Raw genomic sequence first — 10,999 nt, 5'->3', positions numbered from 1 at the left:
ATCACGTGAATAAACAATGATTCTTTAAATTTAATGCGTAATATCGCTGTCAATATTACAGGGTAGAATTAGTAAATGTAACACGTGTGTAAAGCGATTACTTAACCCAGCATATGACAGTCGTAAGCCTTGTAAATTCCCAAAAAATCAAGACATTTTTATGTTTACCGATTTCGAGACGTAGGTACCCGTAAAGTTAAGTGTGTGAATAGTGCTATGATGGTGACGGGTAGTATTGTTCGCATGCTGTTGTAGTGATTGTCCTGACGAAGAGACAGCAACATCCCGTAACCGGTAGACATAAAAATCTCGGTGAGTGGTTATATACTAATATAACTAACATTTAATAAATATATTAAAGTAAAAATGAGTTACCACAAAGTAAATGTTTTAGATATTAATTATATTGAGAATACCATAAAATGAATTCCGACGTACATCTCTATCACCTTCTCCACGTCTAAACCCTTTTCCACCCACACCCTACTTACACCCACAGTACCTACCACAGTTTTAATTACAGCCCTTTAAGTGTTATGTGTTTGCTTTATGGGGATGAATGGGTTAATTAAATATCGAGGATAAACCACGGAATAAAATATGGCCCATAAACGACCGCAGAATTACACCTGTCAACCATATTAAACGATTGCAATATACGGGCTCGCGGAGATGTGTCCATAAAACGCTTATTAAAGAGTCTTCGTGTATCTATGATGTGTAATGCAATGGATATCCAGCATTACAAAGTACCACGATATCTTACATCCTTATTAATAATAATGTAAATAAGGTGTGGTTGTCAATCATGGGTAAAATGGTGATTTGCACGCCTGTAAAGTGATCACTTTCCACATAATGTGGACTCACACGAGAAAATCCAAAATTTTAAATAAAGAATATTTACGATGATATTTTTTGACGTATCATCAAAGATAAAGGAGAATATGGAAGTCTGGGCATTTACGGGGCTTACGACCGTCATAGGCTGGTTTAAGTGATCACTTTCAATAACATTCACCAATTCTACCCATTATTGACAACCACACTACTCAAATTCTTGGAAGTTCTATATACATGAACCAATTTAGAAACCTTGTTCATGAATCACTAGAACTTCACTAGAGACATCTATTGGTGAGATGTATATTATATACACACATATAAACATATTCATGGGAACTTTTGTACTATTGAGAGGTACCATTGAAAAATAATCTGACCTTACCCTAACCTAATTTAACGAATCTGATTAGTTTTGACCCCCGCTGGCTAAACCTTATTATTCCCTTAAATGCTTGTATCTCTCTTCAAGGCGATGTAGTTCTCACCTGTATTATTTTATTGTTACTCGAAGCATAAATTAAGAATAAGTACTTATCATTGTTAACAAGTATCGATTAGTCGACATGATTTTAAATAATGTTTTAATATTTCAAAAGAGAATTGTCATGTTCATTATTATCATTAAACGTCCACTTTTTAAAAAAAAATTATCATATTTTAAAACAGAAAATCTCCAATCCATTATTATCATTAAATCTGTATTTTTTTATTACATCAACATGATATTTTAAATGGGAATTCTAATTTTTGTGATTTTCCTTAAAAAAAATTTAAGATTTTCCTTCTAAATTGGTTCATACATATATACGTATATACATAGAACTTCCAAGAATTTGAGTAGTGTGGTTGTCAATAATGGGTAGAATTGGTGAATGTTACACGTCAGCCCCGTTAATGCTCAGACTTCCATATTCTTCTTTATCTTTGTTGAGATGTCAATATATATATATATATATATATATATATATATATATATATATATATATATATATATATATATATATATATATATATATATATATATATATATATATATATATTAATATATATATATTATATATATATATATATATATATATATATATATATATATATATATATATATATATATATATATATATATATATATATATATATATATATATATATATATATATATATATATATATATGCCGGATTGAGTCACAGCAAAGCTATGACGGCTATAACTTGTTATAAACATCTCTTTCACCTCAAAACAATAAATACAATAAAAATATTTGAGTAAATTCAACATACATATGAGTAATATATTGTATTAAGCGCGCTTGAGGTAGTATTGTAGGAAAATGGCTCTATTTTAAGTATGTGATTTGAAATAAATATATTATTATTAATATACATCATAAAATTTTGTTTACACTCTTATTATAAAAAATATATTGCTATCCCACGCGCATTTATTTTCCGAAGTAGCGAATTATTATATTTTTTGCTTACGTATTACTTTTCCCATTTATTTTGTAAGAAAAACTTGCTTATCTAATACATGAGCAAACAATAAAAATATTACTTTATTTGTTTCAGTCAGCTACATTTTTAAATTCCGCATTGCAGCCTCGACAATTTCACTTTATAACATAATATTTCCGCTAAAATAATAACACACTTGTCATGAGGGAAAAAAACTATATAATGTAACGTTTCGAAATCAATTCTCTTTATCTTATACAGACGGTTCTGGTAGTGCGATATTTTTAATTTTATTTTGTGAATAAAAATGAGAAAAAATTACTTCATTTTGGTTTTAAAAGTTGTGTTATTTACGGGCACAAATGGGGAGACAAGTGAGTGTTTATACGTTTTATATTTTGCAAATGATCAAGAATAAATTATTTATTTATTTGTGATATTTAGTTATAATTTCGTTAATTTAATTTAGTTAATTTAGTTATAATTTCAAACTTCAAAGTAAAATTATTCGAAATATTATAAACCGAAAAGGGTAATTCTATTCCCAGTCCTCTCTTTTTCTCTTTATCCCATCCTCATCTCATATCTCTTGTTTTATAAAGATTTTTTCTCTCTTACTTTTCCTATGTATAAATGTGAAAAACTGTAATTGGCATTCATAATTTTTTTTGTATTCTGTTTTTTTCTTGTATTGAAACTGCTGTTTTTCGTTATAATAAAATAAAATAAAATAAAAAAAAAATTGAAAAGAAAAACCTTTGAATAATTTGAATGTAATAGTTTCCCAAAAACTGATAAAAACGTGTTATTTATCCTTGAAGATGAAAAGGTGCTTGTCAAAACCAGTTGAAAAAAAATACCAAATTGAAAAGTATTTGTAAAAACATGTATATTTTTATAAGGTTTTTTAATTACGCCACAAGAGGTTTAGAATTTGATATTAAATGAAATATTATTTTAACTCACCGTTTCACAAAGATGCTTTGGGTATATCTCGAATCTGAAAAGAAAAAAAATCACATGAAGTATTTTTTGAATAAATATATAACTTGATAGATACCGCTTTTCAAAAAACTTTTGGGTCACGTGTTTCGATGCTTTCAACATCGTTTTGTTGATGATATGATATTGTTGACAAATCTATTTTAACACGTGTTTCGGTGAACAACATTGAATACATCAGAACATGTGTTGCTATAGATTTCAACAAGAAGTTCTATTTGTCATGTAAGGTTAAATAAAAAATATAAGGAAATACTGCATAGTGACTACTGAGCCCATTTAAAAAAATATAAACATTAAGTTGTTTATTTTTATTGTATTCATAATATGGTAATAATTTTTTCTATCATTTTAATAGGATTTTTAGAATAGTTATTCAGATTTTTTTATTTAAGTATTTATTTTAATTTTCAGATATGTACTGTCATGATTCTGCGACTGATCTCTATTATCCAGTGAATAGCACATGGCCTTCTACGGTTTTTTGCGGAACCTATACTTGCCATGCAAGAAAAATTAAAGAAGAAGGCTCAGACAGAGATCATATCGTACCAACCATTACAGAAAACAAAACCGATCAATCGAATATACCCAAACATGGAGAAGAAGGTGAGGATTTACTTGAAGACGCTTCAGAAATTATAAATATTGTTCGAAAAAACTATAGAGAAGCAGAAAATGAAAGCGATGAACACAGTGATGAATCAAATGATCCCAGTGATGAACCAGATGTCAAGTCAGATCTTGAAAAATTGGTCAAACTTTACAAAGCTTCAAAAATTTTGACGAGTGCTATCAAGGAATCAGAATCCTTATTAGGAGTTCCAGATGATAATGGCGATTCTAACAATCTGGATATTCATATGACTGAATTAGACGACATCAAAAATGGACACTTAACACCTGAAAAAATCAATCAAACTTTCGAAACCATTTATAACGAGTATAATGATTATTTGAACAAATACTATTCGCATTATCCGGACTATCGGCACGAACTCGATGACTTGTTTGATGATGATGAAATCACTTCTGATATGGATGCAAACAGTAGCGATAACATTTATGCAACATGTCCTTTGCATGCCAAAAATCCTACTCCTGGACCCACAGCCAAACCACAGCCTTGCTTCCAAAACTTTCAACATTATCCACATTATATTTATGATGAAAATTCGAAAACCTTCACATACAAGGTTTCTCTAGATAACAGTTGCAATCATTATATTCATAATGAGGTTTTGTCACCAAGACAAAATTTGGAAACAAATGAACAATGTGATACTTCAAAAACATCGTGTGATAGTTTAACACCAGTCGTAGAAACGACGACCGCTAAAGATGAACCACAAGACGAAAAAATAAGTTTATGTGATTTTCATATAGCTGGAGCAGATGCTCCGTCACTTCCTGTCGAACCAGACACACATTCTAACAATGAACCAAATGAAATCAACAGCAAAATAGGTAACGATTTTTCACAAGATGGAAACATACTACCAATGCCTATTTCAAATCCAACGAACTCTGCACCAGTCATTGAAGATGAATCTAAGGACAATAAAATAAATTCGTCTGATTTTCTTAAAGCTGGGGCAGATGCATTATCCATACCGTTTGAAAACCACCCATCATCACTTAATAAACCAAGCGACTATAGTGTATCATATTACAAATATGACCATAATGCTAAAAAGTATGTTGTCAGAACACCAAAAAACTCTGAAGAATATGAAAAATTCAGACAGGAATATATCAATGTGTACAACCTTACAGATTCATCAACCAATAATCAATTTCACGATCTAGATTCATACAGAGACTACTTCGTTGCCCACTTTTCAAACGAAACAATAAATGCTACAAAACCAAAATCTCACAACGATATGGATGGCCAAGGTAGTGAAATTAGGAATATTTTAAATGTGAACGCTGATATTTTAGGAGACAGAGACGACATCATTTATCAAACAGCTAAATTCACAGATCCTAAAGAAGTTCCAACTTACGAATATAAACTAGCTAAGAAAAAGACAAACAATAATGATAATCTAGACGACTTGCTAAAAGAATTCAATATTTTAAAAGAAGAAGATGACAAAGCTCAAAAATCGAAACCAAGTGTATTTCAGCCAAAATCTTTATATCCCAATATCTTAAAACCCAAACTGGAACTACCGACTGTGCCATTAAATATTGGTTCACCAAACGTTCACATACCACAAATTGTCTTACCCAATGTAAAACTGTCAGAAAAACTAAAATCCTCAAATATTTTAAGACAAAACGCAGAAAATTTACAGAAAACGCTTAAAATGTTAGCTCCAGACCATATTGCACCGATAATACCAAAGCCAGGGAGATTGAGTGATATGATCTCAGACCTCAGTTCTGTGAAAATTCCAAGTACTCTGAGTGGAGAAGACCCTTTTAAAAATATGTTTTTGAATCCAATTTCTGGACAAAAAGGTCTGGCAAGGTTGAGACCAGCTCAACTCAGTCCGTTGTTGCCACGATTACGTCACAAGAGAACTGCAGATTCTCAGATTGATGCTGATATCGAAGCTGGTGGGAAAAGTGATCATTGGAAAACCTACATTACAGTTGAAGGGTAAGACTCTCATTTTATTAAATAGAATCTTCTTCTTCTTATTTAGTAAGGACGATGTCCTGTTACTATCCGGTCTGCTCCTGGGAGGTGGAAGACCAGCTGTCTCTACATCGTTTAGGTGGTCTTCCTGGAGATCTGTTGCCTCTAAGGCAGCTGTGTGCTGCTATCCTCACCACTCTATCCGAATTTGCTCTTCTCACATGATTTCTCTAGAAACGTCTTCTTACTCTTCCCCATCGCACATAAAATATGATAGAATGTGGTTGTTTAAATACTACTACTACTGCTACTACCATCACGCCGTTTTCTGAAGAGTTAGGCAGAAAGGATGGAACACCACACTCTTCTATCCTGACATACATTTCTAGCTTCCTTCACTCCCATACATCTAGTCTTACATGCCCACCGATTACGTAGACTTTTGACATCATCAATTTTCAGAAATTAAAAAAACTAACTAACAATCACGATGCTTTTCCACAGGGGTAGGAAGAGAAAATAGCACACTAATATGTCTTTCAAACAATCTTTGCCTCTTCCACATTCATGCATGGCTTCCAAATTTACATCTATTTAGACTGTCAGTGACAGGGACATTGGAAACTATTATTCTAAACGATTTTCATGTTGTCTTCTTAAGGAAAGCCCTCAATCACGAGTAATTTAAAATATTATTTTAGTTTTGTACTGATATTTCTTCGTGGAACTGCATTAAATATGTAAAAATAACAATTTCATAGTTTTTACCACATATATTTTTAATTCATATGGAAAAAAACAACATACTTAGTTGTTATTTTATTTTATGAAATCTCATAGTCAAAATAATAAAATGAAGATACAGATGGTACGTTTTCCCAAGGCAAGAAAATGTTCAATAAATTAATTCATCATATTTTACGAAATAATATATGTAATACAGTGTGGCGCAAAATTTATCACCTTATCAAAAAAATAAAATTAAAAAATTAAAATAAAAAATAAAAAAATATTTTCAAGAGATGTTATAATCCAGGATTCGGACCTCACATACTAATATAAGAGTTTCTGCTTGATAAAAAGCTTCTTTACATCTCACCAATAGATATATCTAGTGAAGTTTTGGTGATTCAAGAACAAGGTTTCTAAATATGTTCATATATATAGAACTTCCAAGAATTTAAGTAGTATGGTTGTCAATAATGGGTAGAATTGGTGAATGTTACACGTGTGTAAAGTGATCACTTAAACCAGCTTATGACGGTTGCCAGCCCCGTAAATGTCCAGACTTCCATGTTCTTCTTCATCTTTGATGAGATGTCAAAAAATAATATGAAAAATGAGTCCTATCATTGGAGATAATCCAGATTTGTGAACAAGTATTTGGACACACTCAAAATGTTAAGTCATTGTTGCACCAAATGAACGAAATGCCAAATATGATTGATGATGATTGACGTACGACGCTATTTGCAAAAATATGGCATCTTTTGATATGTTATTAATTTTTTGCTATCCAGTACAAAGTTACATTCACTTAGCTTTAGGCAAGAAATGATACGATTCATAAAAACATATAGTTGATATGCCGAACATGTTTATATCAGATTATTTATCTATTTTTCCAGATGTCCCGAAACGCTAGAGCCTGGAAAATACAGGATCGGAGATCTGGATAAACATTTTCCAGCCTGCTGTCCGCAGAAAATAAATTCGTAAATAAAATCCCTCAAGAAATATATTTCTAGCAGTGTTTTCAAATTTGCTCGAAACAGAAAAAAAAACAAACATGATTCTCTAAAACGTAACTAGGCACAAAAAATACGAAAACATAAATATTTTCTCTTGTTATTTGATTTGATTTAATGAAATTGTTTTTTGAGAAAACAAGAACAAAAAGTATAATACTTTTTTTTATATTTATAAATTATTTTTTTTGGTACAAATATACATTTTTAATACGTTATGTCTATAAACATCAATATCAATGTATTAAGTAACATTCCTAGTACAATGATTAAAGAAAACACTTGTTTTTTACCACTTGAGTTTTATTATTGACTACATGTTTCAGAAGTTAAGCTTCCATCATTCAGGTCTGTATAATAACAGATAATAATAATAGTTAATAAAAGTGATAATAGTTATTATACAGACCTGAATAATGGAAGTTTAACTTCTGAAACATGTAGTCTTTAATAAAACTCGAGTGGTAAAAAACGAAGTGTTTTCTTTAATCATTGTAACATGTCTTACCACAAAGTTAATGCCGAAACAATAAATAAAATAACATTCCTAGTAGTGTTTGTTTTATACATTAATTCAATATTTATTTATTTTTTTAATAAAGTAACAAAGAATATTATAATTTAATTAATTTTCTTTTGTAGATATTTCTACTTTTAACATAACTTAATACTAGTTACGCTGTTCCTATCCAAAAAAGAGACTTTGCTCTTGTGCTTAAAGTATTTCTAGAAGTGTGTGTTTTACACATTTTTATTTTTTTTATATTTTTATAAAGTAACATTTTTTTATTAATTTGCTAGCGTTTCTACTTTAAACATATCTTATACTAGCTACAATGTTTCTCTGCATAGAGACTAAGCTTTTTTATTTGTAGAGGGACTTATACTCATTGTTTATTGTTGTAATGGTTTTTATTTTCCTTGAATTATTTATTTTTCGTGTGTGTATTTTTTCGATTAACATGTGTAAAAGGTATTTAATTTATTTTAATGAATTATAAGATAATTCAAACATCTCCTTATTTTTTACATCTGTAGAATGTTTATTCCGATGGTGTTTTAAAATGATGCGGAATGCATCGAAATACGTGTCACAGTCGATTTTAAGAAAAAATGGTTTTTAAAAAGTAAATATTTAATTAAAAATTCTAGTGAATTCAAACACTTTGTTTCGAATTTAAACAATATTTTTAGAAGTTCCAAGAACTTGATTAGTGTGGTCGTCAATCATGGGAAGAATCAGTGAATGTTACTTGTGTAAAGTGATCACTTGAACCAGCCTGTGCGGTCTTAAGCCCCGTAAGGCCCCAAAATTGAATATTCTTCTGCATCTATGTTGAGATGTCAAAAAATTATTTAATTTAAAATATCACTGAATGGTGATATTTACCAAGTCATACATAAATTACGAATGGATACATATTACCTCAAAGTGACTGCTGAATCAATTGATGAAATTATTTATTTACATTTTCTCATAGTAAATTACATATAATTTTTATGATAATACTTTGGTTCATTAGATTCAGTCTGAGTTGACCTCAAATGCTTTTATTTCAAATGAAAAAAATGAATTTTTATTTGTAGAAATATCTGTCATTTTTTATTGTATTCTAACTGCAGGCAGTTAAATTATAGTAGAATTCCATTTTGAATTGTTGGATAATATATCTAAAATTAAACACGGTTATTGGATTGAATTCTACTTTTATTTACACATATATGATAGTATGTGACTTTTTATTTTTAAAGAGAAATATTTGTGTTTTTATTATTTGCACAAATATTTCAATTTCACGCTTTTTCTGTGAGCCTAAGCGGCTCATTATTAGAAATAGGTATCAAACTGCGGTAGAGGGGTTCGAACAGAGAAACTCTGACTAAGAGTCCGCGACACTAACCGCGGAACCACAACCCGACACGTTTCGTCTTATTAAGACATTAAAAAGACGAAATGTTATTGTTTGTGTTTGATAATGTCTTAATAAGACGAAATGCGTCTCATATAATATTTTCATATATATGTGTACATAAATGTAGAATTCAATCCAATAGCCGTATTTAATTTTTGATGTATTACCCAACAAAACATTTTTTAATAAAATTTTATTCCCATTCTTCATGGACCTCACTGATTGACCACTGAAGGCTCTAATCGATTGAACGAAATCGAAACCCACCCCGTAACCACCCTATACATTACACGTTCTGTCATTAAAAGTTATTTTACTGTTTTTTACGTTATAAAGTTTGACGTGTTTCATCACCGGGTGTTCGGAAAATTTCGCCCCATTAATCATGCGCCGATTTAAATTGTCACCGCAATGAAATATTGCTCAACCTGTCAGCTGTTATGATCCACCGTGTACCTCCGAATTTTTTCATCAAATGTGGAGGTCCTCACAAAAACGTTACATTTTCATTATAAATGATATTAAGTGTACAACATTTTGAGCGTGTCCAAATACTTGTTCACAAATCTGGATTATCTCCAATTATAGGAGAGTTTTCATATTATTTTTTGATATGGATATGGAAGTCTGTTATAAGCTGAAATGATAAAAATAAAAATGGTATTTTCTGGCGTTTCTCATGTGTGTGATAATCCAGGATTCCGACCTCACATACTAAGAAAGAGTTTCTGCTCAATAAAAATGTTTCTTTGTATCTCACTAATAGATGTCTCTAGTAATTCAAGAACAATGTTTCAAAATTGGTTCCTACATATCGTTCACTCCTTTCAAGAACGTCATAAATCAAAATACTTGATTTTTCAGGAGAACGATTTTAAAGTTAAAAATAAAACACAATGTATTCAAAATAAATATCAAGCCACTTATTGAACTTTTTACTGTGCAACAGATCTTTTTAGGTAAAACCTGAAGGTTTTTTCTCCATTTGAAAAATATTTAATTTATTTATAAATATAATTAAACAATACATTTTCTTCAAAATGCAAAAACAACATTTTCTGCCCTGTAGCGGGTAAATATTAAGTTCAAAATATGCCGCTTTTGCTGGGGTATAGTACATTTTCTGGGCATTCCGAAAACATGCACAACTGAAAATTGTCGACTTTTGATTTATGACGTTCTTGAAAGGAGTGAGCGATATGGAACTTCCTAGAATTTGAGTGTGTGAATTTGAGAATGTGGTTTTCAATAATGGGTTGAATTGGTGAATGTTACACGTGTAAAGTGATCACTTAAACTAGCCTATGACGGTCGTCCGCCCCGTAAATGCCCAGACTTCCATACTCTTCGTCATCTTTGATGAGATATCAAAAAATAATATGATATTGAGTAATAAAAAACTCTAGCTTGTAAAATTATTACGTTTTTTGCGATTTAATGATTTCATA

At 30.4% G+C, this 10,999-nt stretch overlaps 1 protein-coding gene across 1 annotated transcript; it reads left to right on the top strand.

Moving 5' to 3' along the window:
- The first annotated feature begins 3,716 nt into the window (after nucleotides 1-3,716).
- Nucleotides 3,717-7,683, top strand: LOC148302607 (uncharacterized). Its single transcript, XM_088271349.1, has 2 exons — nucleotides 3,717-5,911; nucleotides 7,519-7,683. Exons 1-2 carry the CDS (start codon nucleotides 3,717-3,719, stop codon nucleotides 7,607-7,609), a joined length of 2,286 nt encoding a protein of 761 aa, XP_088127475.1. The 3' UTR covers nucleotides 7,610-7,683.
- Nucleotides 7,684-10,999: the final 3,316 nt, after the last annotated feature.

Source organism: Brachycentrus maculatus, unplaced genomic scaffold, assembly GCF_059751285.1.
Source record: "Brachycentrus maculatus isolate JH-2025_06_01 unplaced genomic scaffold, ASM5975128v1 h1tg000434l, whole genome shotgun sequence".
In the NCBI taxonomy this organism is placed as follows: domain Eukaryota; kingdom Metazoa; phylum Arthropoda; class Insecta; order Trichoptera; family Brachycentridae; genus Brachycentrus; species Brachycentrus maculatus.
Note: the sequence above shows the minus strand (reverse complement) of the source record. Positions and strands in the feature narration are given on the sequence as shown.

Excerpts from the sequence above, each read along its gene's own strand:
- LOC148302607 (XM_088271349.1), top strand. The coding sequence starts at position 3,717 with ATGTACTGTCATGATTCTGCGACTGATCTCTATTATCCAGTGAATAGC. Across the intron at positions 5,912-7,518 it reads ACCTACATTACAGTTGAAGG|ATGTCCCGAAACGCTAGAGC; the intron begins GTAAGACTCTCA and ends CTATTTTTCCAG.